General features: G+C 45.7%; 1 protein-coding gene across 9 annotated transcripts in view; it reads right to left on the bottom strand.

Moving 5' to 3' along the window:
* Positions 1 to 4,210: 4,210 nt before the first annotated feature.
* Positions 4,211 to 26,085, bottom strand: part of SRGAP2 (SLIT-ROBO Rho GTPase activating protein 2) — a 119,468-nt gene continuing 97,593 nt past the window's right edge. For 4 of the 9 annotated variants that reach the window (XM_068917935.1, XM_068917936.1, XM_068917937.1 and 1 more), the window contains 8 exons: positions 25,447 to 25,581; positions 24,045 to 24,150; positions 21,719 to 21,943; positions 18,210 to 18,289; positions 13,828 to 14,008; positions 13,263 to 13,409; positions 10,833 to 11,160; positions 5,664 to 8,193 (listed from right to left, as the gene is read on the bottom strand). In XM_068917935.1, the coding sequence (XP_068774036.1) occupies positions 7,810 to 8,193; positions 10,833 to 11,160; positions 13,263 to 13,409; positions 13,828 to 14,008; positions 18,210 to 18,289; positions 21,719 to 21,943; positions 24,045 to 24,150; positions 25,447 to 25,581 (1,586 nt within the window). In that variant the 3' untranslated portion in view covers positions 5,664 to 7,809. Of the gene's footprint in view, positions 8,194 to 10,832; positions 12,066 to 13,262; positions 13,410 to 13,827; positions 14,009 to 18,209; positions 18,290 to 21,718; positions 21,944 to 24,044; positions 24,151 to 25,446; positions 25,582 to 26,085 lie in introns of all 9 variants that reach the window. The other 5 variants (XR_011136099.1, XR_011136097.1, XR_011136098.1 and 2 more) reach the window with 3 other exon arrangements.

The raw sequence follows: 26,085 nt of genomic DNA, 5'->3' as shown, positions 1-26,085 counted from the left end.
GGACCGGCGCTGGGGCCGCCCCGGTGCACGCAGCAGCGGCGGGGGCCGCAGGCGCCGGGGCTGCCGCTCCGGGCCCTGCCCTCGCCTCCGAGCGGGAGGCGGCCGAGACGCCGTGCCCGGGGCAGGAGGCGGCGTAACTCCTTTCCGGGGTGCACGAGGCGCAACGGGCAGCTGCTGCTGGCCCCCGCCGCGCCGACCGCGGCTCCGGCCGGGCGCCCGCTGCTCCGCGACAGAGCTGCCGGGAAGCAAGGGCTGCCGGGCGCGGGGTGCGGCTCGCCGCTGCAAGAAGAAAGCGAAACGATTAAAGCCAGGAAACGCAGAACCGCGAGTTTTCAGGGCCTTCTGGCCCGTCGGCGTTGCTTGAGCTTTCACAGGCGGCTGAGCAGCCTCGGGCCAGCGAGGGGTGCAGGCAGACAGGAAGGAAATAAAATATTTTATAACGCCCGAGGTCTGGCGTGCATCGAGAGCGAAGACGTCCTCAAAATTAAGCTGCTACTGAAAATAAGCGTCCCAGGTGGTGGCAGCAAAGCTTTAAAAAAACAACGAAGGCCCGAGCGGTACCCGGCCTCGGGCAGCCCCCCGCGCCGCAGCCAGGGACCGGGGCGCCAGCGGCCGCCGGGTTTCGCTCGGGGAGCGCCCTGCCGACGGCCGGCGCGAAGCCGCCGTCCTCCCCGCGCGAGCCCCGCGCCGCCCTCGTCCTCGGCCCCCGTCGCCAACCCGTTTCTTTCTTCCGTTAAAAGCAACTCAATTAAGAGGCTTTTTGGGGAGGGTGGCGGGGGGGGAACGTCGCGCTCGGAAGGGCTTAAGGGCTTAACGGCGTCGCCCGCTGCGCTACTGGGCAGCAGCAACTAGTGGAAAACCAAAAATCCGTTGTCGCTTGTGGGTCTCGCTTACCTTTCTGCCTCCTATTTCATGGCTAAAAAAAAGGAAAGAAAAAACGAAGCGGAAAAAACGAAGCGCGCAAGCGGCGTGCCAGGAGCCACCCGCGTCCTCCGGAAATCGATGGAGACTGATCGGAGCGTCACGCGGAGAGAGGGGAGGCCGGAGCCCGCCGGCTGGAGGCCCAGGCCGTTCCCAAACCGGTGCTGCCTAGCGCTGCTTGCAGCGGCCGCGGCCCCGAGGAGCTCGCTCGGGCCAAAGGAGGACAAGAGGGCTGGAAGCCGCCCTCGCTCCCGGGGCCGAGGGGATCCTTTCGGCTCCCTCGAGGAGAGACGCGGGGCAAAGGAAAGCGCCGGCGCTCGGCCCCGCTCGCTTTGAGGCGAAGGGGCCCGCGGGCGCTTTCGCAGGCGAGAGGGGGGCGAGCTGCCGCCCGGGGCCCCGCTGCCGGGGGAGGCGCGCTGCGGGCCCGGGTCACGCGGGGGACGGTACCTGGTCGCCCGCTAGCAAGGAGCTGCGGGCCCCGCTGTGCGGATGAGGAGCGGCGACCCTCCGGGGACAGCAGCGCCGGAGACGAGTGCGGACGGCGCGGCAGCTCCCTGCTCGAGCTTTCGCAGCTCCCTCAAAGCCGCCGGCGCTCCTGGGGTTTGCTCTGCACGTTTCAGCATTCACGGCAACAGGCGGCCGGCAGCAGGGTCGCCCGCCGCTCGAGGCACCTTGCTGCCGGGGGACGGCACGCTTCGGGCCCCGTTAAAAGAGAGGTCGTCCGTAAGGGCGGGTGCAAAGCGGCGGAAAAATACAAACAGGCCGGCGCGCTCATCGTCATCCTCTCGGGCCGAGGGGCTCCCTGCTGCTCGGGCTGCCGCCGCGCATCCCCCCGCGGGAGGCGCTGCCGGGCCCGCCGGCGCCGCCGCGCGTTTCTGGTCCTGCAGGTTCCTCCTCAGCCGCTTTCCAGGGGCTGCCGCTATTCAAAGAAAACCAGAGCCCGGCGCGGGGGGCAGCTGCAGAGGAAGGCCGCTCGGTGATCCTCGCTCTCGCCCGCTCACACGCGTGCACTCACACGCACGCTTGCGGGCGCGCACTCACGCTCACGCAACCGCACTCACGCTGTACACCATTTACTGTTGTCCATAGGTCAGTATTTCCACCATACCCAAAACATTTATTTCTCCAAAACTATTGCTAATGACAATGGATACATTTTGTTGCCCCGGTATGGATTTAACATTTCCAACACGTATACTCCTAATACTGTACAATACTGTACCAAAAGGAAAAAAAAAAGGGGGGGGGGATGTACCTCCATATTGTACAGAGTTATATATACAAAGTACAATTTTACACAGTTTAATATATACACCATATATATAGGTGTAGAAGACATGAAACAATGGAAACTGTTTGAGCAAGAGCATTCCATCCCACCGTTAACACCTGCTGTTAATAAAAAAGAAAAATCCAATGCACCGTACGAGCCCGAGCCCGCTATCGCGGGACTAAGGTTTCAACCTAACAACAAATAAAGATTTCTAGACTTTGCAATTGAACTTTCTTACGTTACAGTAGGACCGTGACATCACTGCTGTTCTTTAAAACGCGTCAGAGATGGTCTCAACGACTGCCCTGTTTTGGCTACATAGAGCTGGTCTTTCGAAGACCGTGCTGCTTACAAGTATTGCTCCGGCAGTTTGGCACACTCACGAGTCCAACTCCATTGGACTTAATTTACTCAAATTGCAGCACTCTGCCTGGAAAGAAAGGCTGGTGAAGTCCACTTCAGAAGTACAGTTACTATAGTGCCTCTGAAACGAAGGGTCCATCTGTAATTTCCATTGCACACCGCTAAGTATTTACCCTGCGTGAAGGTTGGTGGATCAAGTACTAGCACAGTGGGGAGCTGCTGTCCCTCTCTGCTTTCACCCCTTTTTGGCCCATCTTTGACGAGCAAAACTCTGTTGTCTCAAACTACGTTATAGGAAGCACAAAACATGTAACGGATACGCTTTGAACTGCTGTTTTGGCATCTCGAGATCCACCAAAACAGGACCCGAGAACCAAGCCTGGAAAACAACCCCTCTGCCTCCTGGCACTGGTGCTAAGGGAGCAGGCAGAGGCGAACGCTTAAGAGCGGCTGCTGCAGCCGCAGGGGTTTGTGCGTTAGGCAGCTGGCGAGCGGTCGCGGCTCCCGCGGGAGCCTGCGCCGGCCCACCGCAGCGGGTCAAGTATTCTGTTCAAGTACCAGCTTGCTGCACGCAGAAGAGACGAGCAGAAAGCCAACCCGAAGGGAGGAGTATCTTCGGAAGTGATATGTTAGCTCAAAACCAAAAGTTCAGCTCACCAGTAACACTCGGCCTTTTCTCTAGGACGGAAGCTTTCTGCAGGGCGTGAAGTTTTAACACACGAGAAAACATCGTTCCTGTCTGTGCAGGCCTCCAGTGCTTCCAGTCCTCTAAAGAAACATCTGCGTTTCTCTTACTGCACGTGCGGGACGCTAGCCAACGCCAGATAAGCCCACAAAAAGGGTTAATAGTTTTGTGAAAACTAAAAATGGCAAAATAAACGTCCCCTCCCTCCCAGTTTGTTAAACTCATTTTCTGGTCTCTGCAGCCTCACTGGTGATGGGAGGGCCCAGAGGCTTTCAGCTTTGCCGTTTTCCTAGCTTGTGGCTCACAGTCTAACGAGTAAATGTATTTACCCTTTGCAGCACACTCTCCCATACAATTAGGGCTTGATCCTGCTAAGCACAGATATCCTGACCTGAGCCACAAAACCAAAACAAACGCTTAACCTCAGAGGGATGTGGACAGGGATTACTCCGGGGCTTAAAATAAAGCATGTGCTTGCTGATCTGCTGGATAGGGGCCAGAGTGCTCAACCTTTTACCAAATCTATCAAATTGTCTCAATGAGTATTTTTCCATTATTACAGTTGCTTTACTGGCAAAGTATGCCCTGCTGAGACCATAATCTAGGTTAAATATTCCCTCAGTACATATCTCATCTGGTGACAGAGTATTCCAGTCTATCTGGTAAATGCATGTAAAGCATCTGAAGTGCTAACTCGAAACATTTATTTCTCTTGAAAAAAAACAAAACACTCTCAAATACTTAATAAAATCCAAAACTTACACAATGTTCAACTGATTCTGAGGTTTAACACATGCAAGGAAAAAGCAGTAAGGCAGCAAACTCCATCTGCAATGACCTCCTTTGTCTCGATATTGCTAGAGCTTTTCCGAATGGGCAGGCAAACACCGCTGGGCGACTGCTTCCCCTGTGCCACGTGCAAGGTGTGCAATTCACGCAGATGGAATTTCACGCCAAAGTCTGAAGTGTTTTGTTTTGTAAATACATTTCTGAGAACTTGGTTACCTTAACCTACTTTTGTGCAAGAACAATCTTGCCTTAAAAAAGAAAAAAAAAAAAAGAGAACAAAAAACACAACAAAATCCCCCCAAACCCAACATATGAGGTATTCATCACAGGAAACCCAAAGACTCTTTTTAAACAGGTATCAAAATACATACATATACAACAATTTTTTTCTGCTGTCACAGTGCACTCTAATCATGTTCATTGCAACAAACATCCAGTACAGAGAAAATGAGAAAGTTTGGTCATCTCCCATTACTTCAGCGTGAAGAACAAATTTACAGTTTATAAACTGAGAGCCTTTGGATTACCTCAGAGAGGAAGAAATTTAGCAATCATTAAAGCACACCGCTCAATTCCCAACTAGGGAAGTAAAACATACAAGGTTAGAGCTTCAAAAACTATTAAGATTCATGGCCTAAAATTGTATTTTATTTTAAAAGTTTTGCTTTGGATTATTCCAATCCAACATTTGATGAACAAGAATCCTTTGTTCATACAAAGCACTATCAAACAGACATACGTTATTCCAGTTATCAAACACTTCTTGTCTTTATATTTGACACATACATTACATAAAAGTCATGAAAGAATTTCCATGGAAGAGCTAATATTCCTTCTGAATATGAAGATATGAAGTAACATTTATACCTCCCCAAGCAAACCACCGTGTCTTATTTGTCCACAATACATTGGTCTCTTCTACAAGAAGCCCACTGGTCTGATGGAGAGTGGTGCCGATACTTCCAGTTTCTCCTTCCCACCTCTCCTGCAACAAACGGTAATGAAACACTTACGGCAAAGGTTCTCTCAGTCTTGAACGTTCGCAAAGTGAAGCAGACAAGCTAAAAGTTGGGGGTTTTTTTGTTTTTTTTTCCCTCCTGTGTATGTGCGCATGTGTGTGAGTTTCCTGCTGGTTGGATAGGCCCAGATCACATGGAAGAGAAAAGATGTTCTTCAGACTGCCATATTGCTTGCTGTAAGTTTTAAGTGTCAATCACAGTGCACACCAAAATTCCAGTTGAGTTGCTCAAGATACAGTTTGTCCTGCTAAGTATGTTCCCCTTGACAGTAGGATTGTCCCAGAGCTGTGGATGCTAGAGATAAGCACAGTAATTCCATATACAGACAGTTGCTGTTATAGTAACCTGAAGTCTTTTTGATCTCATTTTCCATTCATACTTCAGACCCCCGAAGACAGAAAAGAGTATCTCCTCTCCAAATGTGCTGTGTGTGGCTGGACACTGATTCTTAGAAACATGAATGCTAGGCATAAAAATATAAAGAAAATAAGGCATTACAAATGAGTCAAAGTAAGTTTACAGAGATCCTGCTCTTGACACGGATTCACTTTGGCCATCTATGACCCAACAAAATGAAACAAAAAATTCCCTACTTAAAGTAAATGCCAGAAAGTTCTGCCTGAGCAAAAAATTACAAGTTTGTTTTAATTCTTTTTTCCCAAAAGAACAAGTGATTCCTTGGTGGCAGGAGTCCATCAGAACCTGAGAGCAAAGTTCGCTGGTCACACTGGTGGGATCTTCCCCTGAGAGCCGAACAGGGCAAGACCCCGTAGGAGTCACGCACACACTGCAGTGCTTCCCACAGAGAACTGCTGCTACAAATCAGTTTGGGAAAAATGAGTAATGAAAATGGTCTCACTGAAATCTTTCCAGTGTTCCCTTTCTAATGGTGCCCACAAATTTTCCGTATGTTCTTAATTTAGGGCACAGAAAAGTTGGCCTCTTTCAATAAACATCATTCATATGGATACTACTTTTGTAGAAATGGGGGTGGGGGGAGACAGGGACAATAAAACCCTGTAAATTGCTCCAAGTAACATCCTTAAAACGAATCAAAAAAGTATGTTTAAGGAAAAATTGTTCTTAATAATGCAAATTCTGTTTGCTGCTTCTTTTTTTTTTAAATTACTAAGTGCCCATTATAATGGCATTGCACTCACAAGGAAGCTAAGTGTGAGAAACTCACAAATTCAAAAGAAATTCACCTAAAAGGAAGAGGAAAATAACTTATCTTGTCTTTGCCTGAATTTATTTGATGACAACTTAAGATGTGCAACTATTTAAGTCCCAGAAAAGCTTGGGAACTAAGGATCAGTCGAGAGTTTCCTCCCTCGTGGGACTGCGAGATCTTCTTTGCTGTTGTAAGTGGCACATGCCTTGCTTAAAAATTAAATAAATGTAAGCATTCTGGAAATTCTCAGTAGAGTACAAAAGAGTCCATGCAGCCTGCTAGCGGCTGAAGCACTTGCCGTCTACTGTATAAATATATATACTAAGAATTCATTCAAATGTCTGCAGAGTCCTAGGAAGGCATGCCAGTCTACCAAAGAAATATGCAGTGAAGCCACTCCAGAAGCTGCATGCTGCCACGTCAAGGTCCCAAGCAGCACTTCTTACACCGCTCTATAAGAGCGGGGATCCCTAAAGCAGTTCACAGTGGTCACAGCCACTGACCAAAGCATTTACAACCAGAACCTGGGAGAAGATACAAAACTTGAGAACTTCTGATTGAAGTTTTGCAGTGCTTGTAACTGGGATTTTGGAAAGGACCCATCTTGATAGGTGATCAAAACAAGAACGTGTGCGTTAGTAAATGAACTCCCATAAGAGTACGCTAGCTAGTTTGCAAAAGTTAAATCGTTTTTACATTCAGTCTCCCAAGACCACACACCACATGATAGCCTATGGGCTGAAAATTACACTGAAAAATAATAAAGCTGTTCTTAAACATGGGAGAGTAAAGGGGGAAAAGACAGCTAGATTGTCCATAAGCAACAATTGGGCTCTTTCTTATGCTCCTAAACCTCAGGGGCATATTTGTTTATATTTGCACAGACACATACTACGTACAACTCCACAAAATCTAAGAGTGTTCCAGAGTAAACTATTTGTCGTGACAAGTGTCAACTAAAGGAGGAGGCTGGATGGCTAAGAGCTTTGGCCCTTGGGGGAGGAATGAGGGAGCAAACAAACAAAAACGGAGGATGTAATGGAAGTTGAGACAGACCCTTAACCACAGTGGCACCAGCGGGCAACGAAATAATGCACAAGAAACAGGCATGTCCAAGCTCCACGTAGCTAGTGGCACCAAAACATGCAGTAGACTAAAATCTATCCTATTGTTTCCCTGTGATAAATGAAACACAGAATATATAAGTCACTACACCAGTATTCAAAACATGATGCCACTAAATATTTCTTTCAGTGGCCAATCACTTGGAACAAAGCATCAACTAGAAACCAAGATCCAACTGATCACTTTGTGTTTTCCTCCTCAGCTTCACAGTGACCCGATATTGGATTTCCTAAGTGTGGCATGTCCTATTTTGCCTTACAAACATCACTGATGCGGGTACATGGGACGAGGCTTAGTTACCAATATTTCACTCCCAGGAAGCGTTCCCAGCAGTAAGTAGCAGTTCACAATCGACCTTCAGCAGAAGTTCAAAAATTAGTTAAATAGGAATTTAAATGTCTCTTCAATATAGTCTCTCCATCTGAAACAGTATAGTTATATCCACAGTGCAGCATCAAGTTCATCAGACAGTACAGGACTTGTCAGTAGGCTGCTGAGATGCTGAAGAGGCAACGCCAGGGCTCGTGGCATTAGTTTTGGGGAAAACTGTAGGCTTCGGCCTTGTTGCTGGAGGTTTAACCTGGGTGGCCATTTTGACCGACTTCACTGGCCGGAAGGTGCACGGGATGTCGCCGGCTGTGCTAGCGCTCCGCTGGAAAGCGGGTTCAGTGTCCTTGAGGATCTGAGCGTGCAGGGGGCTGGAGGGCTCGGAGGTGGGGGCCACCACTGGAGAGGTTTTCAGAGGCTCCAGGGTGTCAAGGACAACATCTGGCGTGTGCTTTACGCTGCTTTGCCTTTCCAGCTCCCGCAGCTCGTTCAGAGCAGAGTTCATAGTCGCCTCAATATCCTGCAAAAACAAAAGAGAAATCAAGTGAATCACTGAACCAAGACTCATAAATAAGCAGATAAGAGTCAGTCTCAGAGAGCTATGTCTTTGGATTTCAGTCAGTAAACACCAAAGCTCAACGCAATTGGGAAGTCAAGAACCTTTAGGTGTCAAAGTGAAACCCACGCCAAACTGTACTTGCTACATGGCACTATATACTGAAGTCAATAAACAGCAGTATTTTTCTTTGCTAGGGAGTAAAATAATTGTTATGCTTTCTTTAATGCGAGTCTGGTCCTTTAGTGATCCCAAGGTCTCCTGATTCTGCTTGCATTTCAACGACAAATCCAATTCTAAGACATCGCTATGAACAGAAAAGCGTGCAGCTCAAAATACGAGCACCCTTTCTTGCGCTTTATTTGGTACGCGAGATTCAGGAGAGTAAGTCCTTAAAGGAAGGGAAACACAAGGCTGATTTTTTTTTGACACTGGCTGATGGGCCAAAAACTCTTTTAAATTAAAAGACTGAAATCATTGTGTGCTCTTGCTGCTTTGTTGGTTTTGCTGATATACATGTAGCCTTCTCTTCTGTAAGGATACTACATGGGACTCAAAATTTCAATGTTTTTTAAAACACAGAAAATATCACAAACATGCATAAAAATTCGAGTTGGTAGCTCTCCTTCCTCTCACAAAAATATTACAGTTATCAACAAACAAATATAGAGAGAACTTTGAGATTAAAAGACGTAGGCTTTTGTTCTCAACTGTATCAAGACCTACATATTTGCTAAAGCCTGCACTCTGGAGCCCACGGATGCACAGAGCTCGCTGGAGAGGAGAAGAGCTTCGCCTTTCCGTGACTCACAGCTTGGCTACAGCTTTTCAGCTTCCTTAGAGGCTTTTCAGGGGGTGGGGAAGGTAAATCAGTCAAGGAATGGTGGAAGAAACCGGAGACAGTAATCTGACACCTCCAAGTCTATCTGGAGGCCAAAGCAGATTTTACTGATGAAGTTAGGGAAAATATGTAAAATGTACGATGGTTATGAGATGGTGTTTAAACAGATACTATGGGGCACCAAAGAGAAATGTTAAATTAACATCTATCTTTGTTGTTGTTTGTTTTTTTTAAGACTATTCTCCCGTGCAAAAATGGAGTTAATATTCTGGCAGGAAGAGGACACAGAACAACTTCAGTTAAGAGTTCAGCAAAGAACTGATTTTTGTCAACCAAAGCCTTAGAAGGGCAATGAAATATGAAGGTGATGAGAACTACATATTATAATTTCATTGAAGCAAACGGGCTAAAGATATTCATAAGGGCAAAATACAATTTTCCATCAGAATACGAATCAGATTTTTACTTGCAGTTTATTCATTACTTGATGTGGCTGCCTTGTCAATGAAAATGGTGCTTAATTTTCACATATCTTCCCCAGCTGTTTAGAAATCTACAGACTTCTGAACCAAAAGAGGCAAAGAAGTCAAGTTACTCAGAGCTGACTTTGTAATCTGAGATCCAGGCATTCCTTGGCTTTAGATAGATCCATCACATACCGAAAACAGTTGGTATAGGCAAGCATACGTGTGCAGACACATCTAACAGTTTGGAATGGGAGAGGGGGAAGATCCTTCAGGGAACAGGGAGATGTGTAAAATTTATATCATTCACCCCATTAGTAGCTGTCACTTCTCGAAATCTCTAGGTCTGACTTTCAAACGTTTTCTATTCTACTTGTGAAACCACAGATGTATGGATGCAAAAAAAACATCAGTTGCTTTTTGTTGACACCAGTCACTACTGCTGTGGCAGCTTATGGTCCCAAACAGCAGGATGGAACAGACTTGTGCGTATAGAGATGCAGACAACAAGCACAGAGGTGAAGAATCTGTAAGTAGCTAGTCCGTGCCAAAGCTAGCAAAGACCAAGAAAAATAACACCTTTCCCTCTAAGCTGAACAGAAAGATCAATTTGAGCCGGCTATTTCCTTGTCATATGGTCAGTATGTGGAGTTAGTCCCAAAAGCAGAGCACTTTCTCTGTGAAGTTGAAGCACAGCTGTATACGCATTGGTATCCTGCCCTCATTTCAAGGCACTTGTCTAAATAACTAATCAAAAGTAGGAGGATTATGTCCAAAGTTGGTTTCTAATCACCCACGGAGCCCTATGAGCATATAAAGATGGCCCTGTGCACACTCTTCAGCTCAGCAGCAGCTGCTACACGTGCTTCCAGGGTCGGACCACAGGCAAGCCTGCTAAACTGACAGCATAATGTTAAACTGACACTAACTACTTCACTTTTCTCATGTCTTGAAGTTTAGATTATTTAATTTTTTGCTGACAGCTTTGGAATCTGTGTGATTTTCTGTACTGGACGATTTTATTGTTGAAACTACATTTTGAATAATGAACAAGGCCAAGTTTTTATGGAGTAAGGACCTGACTGTTTATCTTCACTCATGAAAGCAGTCTCAGTGACTTACACAAAGGGAGACTAAAAGATGAGATTCAAGCTGTGTAGTAAATTAATACTGCATGGCTAGAAGGAAAGGCATATAAGTTAAAAGATTAATTCAGATTTTGCATTAAAACATTTCATTGTATCCAATACCCTTTAACTATGCTCAAATAATCCTTAAGGTAGAACACTCTGTTTTACCTGTGCAATAACTTCAGGGTCCATGGGCCGGTGGTTGTTGAAGCTCTTTGACCTCCCTGCTGTCACAGTTTTCCGGATCTGCGGGCTGTCTATCCTGTTCTTCAGGGACGAATGTCGGCTGATAGAATTGAGGCTGCCGTGGCCACTGATGGAACATTTATCTGGAACCTCCTTGGGAAGGCTTTGGCTCATAATGGGCTGAGATGAGGGTCTGGAACCGGCTATGGCTCCTGGGGAGGCTGGTTCTGCCATTGAACTACCTAGTCCGTGGCTGTCACTTTGACGAAAGGCTCTTCTGATGCTGCCTGACTCTGGTTTCTTTCTTTGCCTTCAGTCACAAAAGCAAAACAAGTCAATACAAGCAGGAATACATGATGGGCTGTAACTTGAAGACATCCCCCCAAAACAACACAGGAGACAACGGGAAGAGACATACAGATGTCCAGATTACAAATACACCCAGAATTTTAGGGAGTCATTGTGAAACAGTAAATCATTGCATTTTAACACTTCTAATAACAAGACTGAATTTCTGGCAGCTGTGCACATTCATAGCAAAACCAGAAAACTTGGATGGAAAGTAATTGAGTTGGTCATGAAGTAAAGATTTCATATTTGAACAAAAAAACCCTCTGTGCCATCAACAGGTTTTGATGATGTGTTTTTATTACATTAGAAGAGCAGAGCTACAATTTTTGACTGGAGGAGGACACAGTATAAGTCTACTAAGCTCCCGGCCCAAGGCATCAAGTTATTATTTTCAGAGACTGGCAAGCAAAGAACCCCATAGATAGTCTGGGGTTAAGAACCATTTCCCATGTATGCTGGTGGTAAGAGGTGCATTTTTTCCAGTGCTTTAGTGAGACCATGAGGCACTATCTATATAGGGCTACAGATATACCAAAAGATGACGTCAAATGGATGAGCTGGTCCAAACAATTTACTTTCTACCACAGCAGCATGTGGTCTGACAGCATGATTCCATTCAAATTATATAAAGGCCATTGTAGCAAGAATACTTTATGCCATAGGTCTGAAGCTTGGCATCCATTATACAGGGAAATATCCATTTATATATAGCACCAGCCCCAGGAATAACTGCAAGAAAGTGTTAAACTCCAGTAGGATTTTGGCATCCAAATAATAATTCAGTGGGTGGCACAACTGTCATTGCGAAACCATCTGATTTAATTTTGCCCAAGTCTGTTCACACATAGGTCAGAAGATTCATTCCTAAAGAAAAAACAACAAAATGAGTCTTATGCTACCATTGCTAAATATCAGTTTCCCTAGTAAAGGGAAAAAAAAAAAAAAAAAAAAAGGAGTGGACATTACCCAGGCTTCCTACAAACAACACACTACCAAACAGCAGATGGTGAGGCTCCAATATAGGTCTGTTCATTATACAAACTTTTCCATAACTGACAGAATGACATACTTGAATGGCTCATAAAATAAATATCATAAAAGAAAGATTAGATCCCAAACTGATCAGTGAAGCTATACTAATCTGCACATCAGCAGAGCTCTGTTGGCTCCCACAACCTGAGGATCAGGCTCTGTGCAGGACACTAGCTGATCCAGATCTTTTAAAAGAATGCATTTCTGTTACTGCCTTTACCGACTAAACTCTGTTAAGTTAACCAAAAGTTAAAAATATCCACTTCTATAAAACCAATTAATATCTTCAGGGCACAAAGGGAGGTTTTTTAATAGTAAGGAAATAATCAGAAAGATTTGGGGGACAGTCTGCTCTAACATAAATAAAAGATCAAGAAACTTAATCTCTTACTAGCTTAATTTTCGTGATTTTTAATCGAGTTGACTGTTGGTTAAGACAACAATTTCTCATTCAGCACGTAAAGTAAGGGAAACGGGGAGATGTGTTGTTTTACTGCAAGCGTACGGTTAGTAACCTGCCTAAGGTGAAAAGCACTGGAGAAATGAAAAAACGTTAACGGCAACACCAGATTGTGGGATTTAAGGTGTGTCATTTAACACAAAATATGATATTAATTTCTGAAGAGATTGTCCCCATCCCATAAAGCAAACCACATTAAATGTAAACGAGACATAGCAAATCACAGGGGCATAATAAGGAATGAGGACACATGATTACAAGAACTCATTCCACAATCTCCCTCTTTCTCAGTATGTTTATCTTATAAAAGAGGACATGGGGGGGGGAAACTGGGACAGATGGCACCTTAGGGAGAGGGAAGAGAAGCCAGTTGAGATTTTAAATGAACACTGGCCACATAGGTGAAAGAGGGAGGAGGACAGCAAAATGCAAGCAAGTTAGAAGAGGTGAAAGCAAAGAAAAATGGTAGCAGTGCTCAGTTGTTAACCTTTCTCAGGAAAGGAAATATTTTACTGGACTCATCACCAAGATCTTTATAATTAAGTAAAATAACACAAGGCTGCTCTTACTTGTTGATGTTCGCAAGGTAAATATCTGCGACGTGACCCCCGCTTGGGCAACTGGCACCAGCTCTGGCAGTCACTTTTTCTTCCACTGGCTCAGAATTTATTTCTATTTCAGACTTCGGGCTGGATCTTTCAGAGATACCATCCTCACTAGGAAGGAGGAGGGAAGGAAATCACAACCAAAACAGTACCAAAAGCACTGAATTTTACATACAGCACTATGTATGCAACCATACATACAACAACACTATGCTAAACGTCCTTTTCTTAAGAATCATTACACATCTTTCAAATTAGAGGGCCTGATTTCCGTAAGCAACTTGGAGGTCCCAGCTCTGCTTCTTTATCAGGCTGGCAGCACCTATTTTGGTATCACAAAGACACTGAAACTTTGAACTTTCACATAAGTGGAGGCCTATGCTTTTGTGGAGCTCTATTTGTTTTAATCAGATTTCCTTCTTGAAGGGAAAGTTGACCCACGTGGTGTCAGCATCCCGACACAAATACTCCATTCCACACCTGATTTTTAAGCAAGCCATCTTGCAGACGGACTTAAAATGTAACATACGTGTCTTGAACGACGATATACTGATGAGGAATAAGGCCGTCAATTCCATTGTGGCGTCCCTCCCACCAGTCATCTGAGGCCCGCTGATAGAGTAACAGAGAAGCTCCTTTTTTAAAGGACAGCTCTCGTGCAGTCCTGCCAATGTAGTCGAACTTCGCTATCGCTTCTATGGGCTCACACTCTAGGAGATAGAAGGGAATAAACAATAATTCACTAAACACTTGGGCTCAGATAAGCATAAAACAGTTTAAGCCTACCACAAAACAGTTTATGAAGAGAGTATGGACCATGGGACAAAGCGTCGCTTCGTAAGGTAGCAGAGGGGTGAAGCAGTAAGATTCAGAGGGGAGTCCCTGTAATACGAGGATGTCAATGTGTCATTTGACACATTCACATTTTTTAAGTCAAAAACCCTTTGACAGAAATTCTAGCATACAAAAATAGAAATGACAATGAGAAAATTAATATAGCCTTAAAATTAAAAAATTTAAAAACCTGGGAGCAATAAGGTATGTCACAGACACGGTATGCTTTCTTAAAGGGAGCGAAACTAAACCTCCTGCATTGGCAAGTTGAAGTCGTTATCAGCATTCAGGGAGGGAAACATCCTCTGTTTCCAAGCTGCTTCAGAAATAAAGCTGCTATTCAGAAGGAAATTTTAGTTGCCTATGAGGTTCACCTGCCCCACACGAGACTGGATTCAGGCACCACGGGAGGCCAGGTATTCGGTGAGCTGCCGTGGAGGCTAGCAAAAACACTCCATACCCTCACCGCTGCAGACCATGCAGCATTCACCAAAACAAGCTGCTGTCTAGAGCTTCACAGAGCTCCGCTGCACCGTGCACACTGAGTCTGCCCAACGGCGCTGGGCTTGGAGCTGCACAACATACCCCAAACCAGGTCGTTCTTCCCTGAAGAGCTCACAGCAGAACAGCACGACGCTGCAACCGCAGCCCGTCACCAACCCGCAGAGCTCTGGCACTGCAGAGAAGGCCAATACGGGCAAAATCTGGAAAAATCAGTATGAAATTCACGTGGCTCACTTTAAGACCTTAAGTCCTGTCGCTAGTTGAGTCTAAATATGTATTAAGGCGTTTCCCAATCCTAGGCTGGAACCAGGGGATTGGAGATGAGTTCAACCTCATGGCCCCAGTGGACTTCAGCTTACTAATTACTCTAAAGGAGCTTTCTAACACAGCAAAGTGCTCCATGGAAACACAGCTCTTTCTCGGGGCAACAGTCCTCGGTTCCTCAACGTGGAAAGATATCCCATTTCGTCCTTAGATCTACATCAGCGTTATGGGAAGCTCTTACAGTGCCAGAGCCACTCAGAAGGAATATGAAGGCCAAACATGAGCCACAGCTTTTAAAATTATTCCCGGGGAGCGCACATGCTCAAGAATAAGAACTTCCAAGGCTGACCTTGGGCAAGCAAAGTGCTAGCTGGGCTTGGGCAAATATACGGTGTAAATCCATCCGAGACAGCAGCTGCTGCAGTATCACAATCTAATCACAGCTGCTCTGTGACAGCAGCACAGAAGTATTATCCAAGGAGCCACGATTAACATCAGCAGTTACCAAGCATGAACTGACTGGGAGCTAAGGCCAATCAGCCACAGCATCGGCCAGATTACTCCCAGCAATGACTTGCTCTATTACAAAACCAAACAGCATGGAATTCTATCAAATCCTGCATTTCACGTAAATCCATGGTCAGCCTCACGTGGATCCAGGTACCAGCCCTCAGCAGCCAGCACGATTTTTGCAAGGGTGAGAAAAGCCTGGCCTGGGCTTTCACCTTCCAATAGCCACTTCGCTTCAGACTCCCAAAAGCACAGGGTTATCTGATTTTGGCTCCTGGCTCCCTTTTTTTTTTCTTTCATTTTGTTTCTGGAGCCAACTTCTTCATAACATTAAAAAAATTATAATGCTGTTTTTTGGTGCTCCCCCTTTACTTATGAAGGGGAAGGGACTCTGATTTTGTACATTTTGCCTGTTTCGTTAAGAAGCGTTTATTATTCCAAATGAGCGCTGCACTCAGGTTTCTTATGTTTCCATTTTTCCTTTTAGGACGTTGGTTTTCATCCAGAGAAGTGATTTTAGACTCTAATTTCCAGTAGCTTTTTCCTACTACACTCATGATCACAGAAGAAAGCTGTGAGAATAAAGACCAACAAGACTGAGCCAAACAATTATCCCTGCCAGTCTGGGAATCTGTGCAAGCAAGCAGCATTTTAAAATCTTTCCACTCATACACATAATTTAATGAACATACTACACGCTTGTCTTCCAGCATTACCGACCTCTTGCACCTGTCTCAGAATTGAGTGCTCAATCCCTTGTCCAGTGAGGCTGAAAGTTAACAGCACGGAAAACATCTCCCTCGATTCCTCCACCCCTCTGCTCCACAACTGCTTTACTTTGGGAGGACCAGTTCCAGCATCTTGGAAGAGCTAAAGGAGCAAGCGCCCGGTCACATGTAAAGAGTGAAGGAGCGGGAAAAAAACCTAAGAACTTCAGTCCCAAATCCTGAGAGAGAACAGAAGTCCTGCACGCACCTTTCTGCGACTCCTGATGAGCGAGCCCAAGGTGTAACAATGCAAAAATCTGTTATGAGCGTGCGAGACTCTAGTTAACAAAACCTTGCTGTTCTCTCAGAAGAGATAGAGGCCCAATTCTCTCCTCGGCTTCAGTGTCCAACTCTGCCTTTCAACTATTTCACATGGAATATTCCGTGTAGGTTGTAGGACTCCATCCAAAAGGCCTACAAACGTTATCTTGCGCAGGGGCCCCATGCGATCAGTTCCAGGGGCTGTAAAATGGTCGTCTTCTCTAATTGCTCATAGTCCCATCATTGTGCCCTCTTGCTACATAAGCTTTTTAGAAAACCCGTTTAGAAACAGTGTAAGTACCCTCAGTGATGTTTCAGTCTGCAGAATTTAGTCCCAGGCGGGAAGAATGAGCCTTTCTTTAATTAGAGCATTGAGATTACTCCTCCTTTAAAAGTACAAACTCCAAAAGGACATGTTTTCACACATTTTTAGAAACCGTTAACTTTTCTGAAAGAATAATCTCTTCAAAAAAAGATGCTAAATTCACAACGTTTTATTTCCATATTCTTCATGTTTCCTCCCAACAAGCTTGGTGAGGAGTCGCTGCAACAGTGACTGACCTTGCCGAGGGAGAACCAATTTTGCAGCATTTCTAGCAGTGCTTGACATTGTTTACTTTGTTATTGGTGTGTGAACATCATTAAGCCAGCAGGAGCATAGCAACGCCTTGAGAAAGGTTTGTTAGGCAACTGCTGGAACAGAGCGAGCAAGCAGCAGCAGCACAGGAGCACAAGACAAGGCTATTGAGTAAATCACTAAAGACCAGCTCAAAAAGCATGCTACCTAACTGTAAGAGAATGACACCTTCTTCCCATCTGTCCACCTGAGCGCATCACGAGTGCAACCGTCACAGCACATGTCTACCACAATTGCAAGAGACCAAAAAGCAAGAACAAAAATATATGCTGCTCTGTTTTGGCCAGCGTGCTTCATACGCTGGTCAGCATTCTGGGGATTGCTGTCTCACAGCAGTAACGTATTCTTTTCCTCTGCTCTGGATGGGGCTCACACGCAGCTGTTCCTCGTTGCTGAAAAAGACTTTGGAAGTGGTACCAACAGACACTCCAAGGCTGTGGTGTCACCTTTTCCTTAGGAAACATCAGGAAATTCTCATAGATGTTAAATTCAATCAACTCAGTGGTGAAATTCCGGGCACCCCTCTTTACTAATCAGACCACAAGAAAGGTAATGGACTTCCCCCAAGAGGAAACAAAAATTATCAAGGAGAGAAGCCACCAAGATCCTCTACCCTAAAACTGGCTCCCAGCAGACAGCAAACAGTTTTTTTTATTTTATTTTGTTTGCTTCCTTAAAACAGAATTGTTGGAGGTTAAGGCACTCAATTCCCTTGCCAAAGCTACTGAAAGGGGAGATGCCTGGCACTTGCAGAGGGGAGAAGCAGAGCACGCTGAAACACATCCAGCCTTTGGCTCTGCACTTTGCTCATGATTTCCAACTCTAAGATCCTGCTAAGGTACAGATGAGCTCAGTCTTATGAGCATGCAGTGTGCCCAGGCAGGCCTGCCGCTAAGATGAGGTACCATTGGAAAAAGGGATACTTTAAAAATAGACAGGCAACTTCTAAAAATTCCTGCTGATTCCATACCTTTCACTTTTTGGCATCAAATACCGTATACAGTGTTTCAAATGGCTACTGTGACTTAAACTCCATTTTGGGTTTAACTTTGAATTTAAAACTGCAAGGCACTGTATTGTCCACCTCCCCCACACCAGGTTACCTTAATGAGGGAGTTAATAGGCTTTGCATACCATCATCACTGGTGTGGTGTTCAGCTGTAACGTCCTGAACCGAGTCTTCTGTTGAGGCTCTCTCTCCATGTGGACTCTCACTGCAACAGACGGACAGACAGACAGTGCTTTATTCTGGTAAATGAGGAAACTCAATTGCAACAGAACTCTTGACAACTCAGCTACGAACATCCACATAGGATGTCCATAGCTAGGTTTTGCTGGGCCAGATGCTTCATGGATGCATTTGCAAGCGCTCAAGTCAGCGTGTCTAAAAATCAAGCTAAGTCCTTGATTTGCTTGAGCAGACAGAACAACTTTGTCACCCTCTGTACACCATCAGGAAATTGAGGCAGGAAAGTCCAATTTCAGATCTTATAACCCAGACCTCCAGAGACATTTCAGAAGTCAGAGCTAGCTGTGGCACGCTGGGCCTAGCTCATCTCTGCCACGCTAGAACTATTCCCCCAGCTGCAATCTCCAGTGCTCTAATTAGCTCATTATACAACTGATGAGATAGCTGCCGCTTCCTGGGGGAAATTATTTCTCAAATCATAATGACTTTTCTAAGTCTGAGTTTGTCGTCTCCCTCCTTCCTTTTTATCACAATCTTAAATTGTCCAGTTCATTTCCCTGAATGACTCCCATAACCAGATTAATTGACTGGAATCTTTATTTACAGAGCACCTTAAACACCAAGAGCGCTCATTAATGTTTTGCATAAAGAAAAGCCCTGAAAGGATCAATAGACAACAAGTGGCACACAAAGGTTACGTTTTTGTAAGCAGTCACACAAGCAGCTCCCTCAAGACAAGAAGCAAAAGGAAACTGGAGGAGAACTCCTGGCGCGCTCCGGGAGCTGTGCGGACCTGGCCGCCAGCTGGCAACGAAGGCTCGCCGGCCGTTACTGCTCACGTTAAAGAAAAAAAAGGAAAAAGAGAAAAAAGCTCCCTCCTCATCTTGCCAGATGCTGCTGCCAAAGCCAGACCGTTTCTGTTGCAGAATCCTGCACTGGTGACAGAATAAAGCAAAGAGAGGGGCCGCTTGGAGATAGGTTTGCTGCCCGCGTGCGCCGGCCTGGATCGCCTCTAGATTACGCTAGAGGCGATGCTGACTTCTTCTCAGACGGTAATAATCTTATCAGTCGTTCTGGCCTTGCAATGGTTGAAGTAAGTGATTGCTGATCTGCACTGTGCTCCCTTTTAAAAAGCTTGACATGGTAGTCTCTCTCTTCTACTCTTACAAAAAAATAAAAAAATAAAAAAAAACAAATTTAAAAAAAGGAACGGGGAAAGTTTGTATAATTTCAGTTTCATTACGCTTCATCCACACAACTAACACGCAGCTTCCTCACCATCTTCTGAGTCAGCGCCTCAGGAATCAACCTTTCCCATCTTTTGCAAAGCCTTTATGCTACTTCGTGAAGTTTACAAAGGACCTGAAAGCCAAACGGAGGTCCCAGGAGGAACACAGCCTTGCGGGCTGAAGTTTCACTCAGGCTGCGAAGTCACGTCGCCTACGCCAGCTCTACGGATCTAGATACGCACAGACAAAAGAGAAGACCACGTGCTGCCCTCTGCCCATGCCTGCAACAGCGCTTCCCACCAGCAACCCGGCCTCGCTGCAGGCTCGGACGGCGCGGAGCCCACGCCGAGCGCCGAGGAAGGGCCGGCAGTGCGCCCTGCCGGGGAAGGAGAGCAAGCGGAGCCCCTGCACCAGCAGTCTCCCTCCCGGCAACTCCAACCGCCTCCCCGGCCTCTGCGTAGGGCTCCAGGCTCGGGTGAGCCCTGCTAACGCGGCGCTAACACGCTCAGGCGGACGCCCCGGCGCAGCGCAGCGCTAGGCTCGACTCAAAGGCAGCGTTTCGAAGCCGCCCGCGTGCCAGCCCGTGCTCCTCGCCCTTCCCTCCCCAGCCCCCGGCCAGCGGTTCGAGCCCTTCCCGCCGAGCCAAGCGAGCGGCGGGGCGAGCGTGCCGAGCCCCGGCCGCCCTCGCGCCGCCTGCAAGGTCCTCGCAGAGGAGACGGGGACTAGCGGAGGGCACTAGGTCACCGCGAACGTAGCGCTCGCCGTTCCCTGACGAATCAGCTAAATCCTGGAGGCTTCACTTTCCTTCTCGCAGGCTCTGCGGCGGAGAGCCCTACGGGCAATAACTAACAACTATTTAAATACCATGGCTCTGAGGAGGCTCGAATGGGAACCAGATGCTTCTTCCTGGCTTTATTAAGCAGCCTCCCGCGCTTACTTCTACCCTTTCCTACTCAATAGGGTCTCAGAGCAGGGTGGTTAGGAGGAGCAATGAAAAAAAACCAAGTGCCTTCAGGGAAGCGACAGCACCGTCCAGGACAGCCTGCCTCCTCCGTATTCCCGCGAGGTGCCACAGCGACTCTACGGAACACCAAATACTGTTATTCCCTTCCCTTTACGGACAAAGCCTCTTGTCAACATTACCGTGTTTCTCAAAGATCTTACATACGCAAGACTGTATACATTTTTTTTTTTTTAAACACACCAATGAAAAATGCCAGAATGAAGGGTAAAATTACTGCCATTTCCACAAGATGCAGCTATATGCAGAGGACTTGCAGTAGCGTCTTGTCTGCGTAAAGCAGTCTTTCCTCAAGCACATACATGGAGCGAGCTGATAGCTGAAACTACTCTGAAACAAGTAGGAAAACAAGGCTAGCTCTGTCACCAGAATGACTCCATTTTAAAAATGTATTTATTTTAATATATGAAAATAATCACTTGCATTCCTGGGATAGGGAAGGGGGGGAGGGGGGGGGAGGACGCAATTTAACATTCCTCATTTTCAGTGGGAGAGATCAACTTGGCCAGTAGAAAAGAAAACACCTCCTTTCCTTCCCCCACTCCCAACCTTCCACCCCAGATGACAGGAGCCGCTTGGGCTGAATTGCTTCCAGATGTTGCTTTCAGACTGAGCACGCGGCCAGGCCTCTTGAGCTTTAAGCTGGATGGAAACGGTGATTTTGCATTCCTCCCTCCCCCATCAGTCCTGCCCTGAAAATTAAACCATGCCACAGCTTTCTAGGTTCAGCTGCAAGTGACCCCACCTCTGAAGCAAAGTCACTCAAAATAGGCAGGAGAACGTCAACGGAAGAGAGAGAGGGAGACAGAGAGAGAGAGAGAGAGAGAGAAGGTAAAAAAAAAAAAAAAAAAAAGTTAAATGCAAGCATTAGCAGTAGGTGGTGCATCAGTTCCTTGTCTTTTAAGAGGAAATGGTGGCAGCTACCATATCAGAACATCCAAAAAAAATCTCTGTGAAGCCTTGCCCTTCAAGATAAGGGAGTACAGGTTTGACCTTGTACCAGCTTGCCTCCCCTCTTCCCCCCCAAGTTGGTGGGTCTCCAGAGATACCAGCGCCATCCTCTCTTTCACAATATAGCTTCTGAAAGTCTGGGCCAGATGCTTGAATCCAGCATTAGACAACACCAAACGCATATGACTGTAGCATACTAATCAGAAAATAAACATGCATCCATTCTTTTTCTCCTCAGAGGTATTTATCATACCAGTAATCTTCAGTGTTTCCACCTCTGCTATAGACTGGACCCTCCAGCTCCCTTGGCCCTGGGAAGATGTTCTCATGTTGGATAATGATCGTTTTGATCAACTCATTGACATGAGCCTGGCAAGAGACTTGATCGTGACCTTCAGGCACGGACATCAGTGTTGGCCCAAAGCAGATGGCTAAATTGTACGGATCCATCATATTCTCTTCACTGAACTGAGATAAACTGCAAAAGACAGAAGCGGGAAAGAGGGTTAACAGGCAGAAAACAGCATCATCGTCTCCTGCTGGAGAAAAGACAGCCGAATTAGAAAGGTTCGGTTTGGGTTTTCTGCTCTTTAGAGCTGATCTGCTAGGACACGAATGTTTTGGGTGCGTTTAAAAAGTGAGAGACTGATGGCACTTACTGAGAACAACTCTCAGAGTCTGGTAACTCAGTCCAACTAGGCTGATGTTAACTGGGTTCGCTGGCTGCAATCTGGAAAGTTTGCTGACACGCTGATTTCTTTATTGCATGTCCAAGATGCTTTCTATTTTCCATACAATTTTCTCCTTAACTAGCATGAACAACACTGAAGGAAAAACGTCACTAGACTTCTCCCCCTCTGAATAGGTTTATTCTTGACATAAACAAATCACTGGCAATAAAAGCCAGCCTGTCTGCAAATCACTCTGTGCACCCCACTCTGAAAGCACGCTGCCCATTTAGCCAAGAGGCCAGCGCAAACCTGACAGCCACCCCGGCTCCGCGGATCAGAGCATGGCACTGCGCACAGCAAGGAGCTTGGCAGCTGGGAGATCCCTCTGCTTGTTTCTCGTTGTGCCCTCTGTCAGGCCAATCTCTTCCTGCTCCCAAAGGATAGAGCCCAATCCAGTATTCAGTACATGGGGGAAACACCAGCATTTTCAGTAAAAGCCACAGTGACGCGGTGAAAGCAGCTGAAGTCTCCCAACCAGACCAGGCAGAAACCAGGAACGAGCTGAAGCTGTAGCTTCTACAAAAAAATTGTTTCCCAAACTCTCTGCAAATCAAGTAAAGAGTATTTCTCGAAAGGGAACTTCTATCTGGCTACAAAGCAGGAAGGTTAATCTAGTCTAGAAGCTCAACGCTCCAGTACTATATTAGAGTCACAGCTGAGAACAGGAGAGAAGTGCTATTTTATCTAGGGAGCTTTAAGTCCCTGGAGACAGAGGTACAAGAAATGGCAAGATGTTCCATTTTCCTGGGTAAACTATTTATAGTAGAAACCTCAAATTGTAGCACAAGCCATTAAATCCATCACAAGGAAGAGGATGAGACAACAAACTTCCACACTGCCAAAATGCGATTAAGAAAAAGGAACTTTGTTTAGTTTTCCCTTGAGTTCAGATCCAAAATATGAGAGGCTGACTGTATTTTTAATCACAGCTTCCACTAATCATGGGACAGACAGAGTTTGCATAGAAATGCTATCTAGTCATCAGCAACCATGGCTGATTTTCTATTATCTTATTTTAAACTTACTATTTCTGGTAGCTTAGGCGATGACTAAAAGTAGGTTGGAAAATACAGTTCTAAATCTAATCTTCCCTTGTGTTTGAAGGTATCCTGACCTGGAAGTTTATCTGACAGTTTTAAGAGGGCTGGCCACAACTGAAATTCAGGGTATTTTGATCCCAGCCTTGCTCAAAGCCCTGTTTATAGTTTAACCTCTCTCTATAGGTTTAAAATATTCCCTAATGCAGTCTCTCTCTTTTTTTTTTTTGTTCTTGCTTTAAGATGAACGTGATGAAGAAAATCAGCATCACATTTACACTCATTTATACTCAGCGCTACCAACCTCAACAGGGAGCAAAGACTGTTTAAATCCTGCTATGCTTCTCGCTAGGATGTTTTTCCTTTATGCTATCCGCAGGCGTCAAGACCACACTACTGGAAGAAGCTATTGACTTCTTGCTGTCAAAGTGCCTGACGAATCAGCCAGATGTAGTGAGGTGTTTAAAAATACAATAAACTCTCTCTGCATCACTCTCACCACTCAGTATACGCTACTCCTTGCTGGTGTGGGATCCAGCTTCCAATCCGCTCGTATCATTTTTTGCCTGAATTACCAGCAAATTATTCATTTTCATTTATGGAGCTCCACTGAGATTGCAGTGCTACCATCAGGATAAATTTCAGCAAGGCTCAAAAGCCCAGCAAAACAGATGCAAGAGTAGGCTACAGTGACATCTGCACCTTGGCCTGTTGCTCAGATCACATGCAGGAATGTTAAGGCTGGTTCTGTCATTCATCTCATTTATACCAAGTATTACAGCAGGACCACAGTGCTCTCAGGGATACTCACTGATTGAGGAATGCAAAGAGGTATCTCATTACAATCAGAGTGGTCTTAGGCAAGTTCAGAAGGACTTTCCGGATGTGGAGCGCTCTCTCTTGTAAATTATCCATTGCTGAAAGGCAGAAAGAGCACCAGAGTTTTTAAGATCACTATTATCCACAATTTGCCACTGAGTCCAAATACAACCAGTACGCTGTGATGGCCCCTGTGCAAACTATTAAAAGGGGAAGGCAGCACAAGGAAGGAAGGGTCTGCCCCTTTCCTGGATTCCCCAGCCGGCCCCAATGTGGGAGCGCGCAGGCTGCGAAGCCTTTGGCAATGAAGGTTCGTAACACGTGAAACTCTTAGCTGCAAGCTCCTTCCTAGCGTGGGAGCACTGGATGTCATCTGTTTCAATAGTTCTGACACAATAGCTCATTCAAGTTAGCTTAGAAAGGTGGGTGTTTAAAGAAAAAATTGCATAAGACTCAAAGGCAGATTAACATAGTTAAAGGGTAAGGCAAAAAGCTCTGTGTGCAGCAGCCTACTGAGAAATAAGTGGGCAGCATAAATCATCTCAGAAGAGAGAAGTTATTTGGAAGCAGATTTTTCTTTTCATATAATGCGAATTGACGTCTGCAAATGCATTTATCAGGAGAAGGAAACCACGAATCATATTAGAAGCAGTTATCTTCTGCTTCACTTCAAAGGCTGCCACTGCAAGGGACAATGAAATCATTCTTTGATTCAGAGCGACGCAGCAACAGCCAAGGCCATTTAAGTTGTCCAAGTACAAATACAAAAAAAACAAACCCCTGCCCACCAAAACCACCTTTAGAAACAGAGATGTTAACAACTGCACCGTGATTGCCCTCGTGTTTGATATCCTGTAACAAGAGTCAATAAAGGGCCTCTCATGCCGATGAAGTTAAAAGGCATATAATTACTACCTTGCTGGCTAAACAGAGCATGCAAGAGGATGGCAGTAAATATACAGGCAGTATATCTATTAACATTGGGGAAAGCACATGGGGCAAGAAAACCCTGCATGCTTCTGAGATGACATTTCTGGCACCTTCTGAACAGAGAGGTCTTAACAAGATTATTTTTCAGAAGGGAAGGCGTTTTGTTTTATTCTTTTAGCACAGAATCCCATCATGAAGCACTGTCTCAGAAAAAAATCTATTCATTTCTATCTTCTTGCTCATTTATAAAAGATTGCTACAAAAATAATGAATGATGCAACCAGGTAACAGCCTTGACTCTAGCTGAAACATATGGCCTAACAGAGACTAGGATAGCAGTGCAACACAAAGCTTAAATAACCATAAACAGATTATTTTGGATAAAGAAAAGGGCGAGGGGAGACAGGTGAGAGACAAGGCTGAAAAAATTCATCCAATTCCTTTTCAGATCTTTGTATACTTACTGACACAGGCAATCAGATCATGAAAGATATCCTTGGGGAAGAGGGGGTGCTCCAGTCCTCGAAAATAGAGCTTCAAAACACCTGCTATTGAATCCATGTCATGGTCATTCTGGTCCCCAGCCAACGGATCTTCCCCTTCGTTACAAGCAAAGAAAAGCAGTTAAAAAAAAATCGGAATACTGGAGAAAAGAATCAGGCTGGAAGACTGTAACTCAGCTGTAGGAAAGGATTTATGCAGCACAAAGTTAATCCCACCTACTTCAACTAGACTAAAACCAATGCGAGGTGGTGAGAGAGCTCCCCTGTGGATAGCAGTGGAGAAGGGAAGCCTCTGACAGCAATCCCTGGAGACCTGGGACGGCTCTCACATTGGCGTCCGACCCTGGAACACCCAGCTCCCACCCATGATAGAGTGGCATTGCTGTGCTAGCATTTAAAAGCTCTTTATTCCAGATTTAGGTAGGGGGTGAATTTGAGACCCACCACTGAGGGAAACATTACACAAGCCTGGGAGCACATCTTTATGCAAATTCACAATTGAAGCTAGGCTTGGATTCAGCACATAGGCAATGGGCATCTTTACCAGGCTCAGCAAGATACAGGCAGCTTGTGTTGAATTTTGGGGGGGGAAGATTTCTC

The sequence above is a fragment of the Struthio camelus genome, chromosome 24 (assembly GCF_040807025.1).
Source record: "Struthio camelus isolate bStrCam1 chromosome 24, bStrCam1.hap1, whole genome shotgun sequence".
Lineage (NCBI taxonomy): Eukaryota > Metazoa > Chordata > Aves > Struthioniformes > Struthionidae > Struthio > Struthio camelus.
Note: the sequence above shows the minus strand (reverse complement) of the source record. Positions and strands in the feature narration are given on the sequence as shown.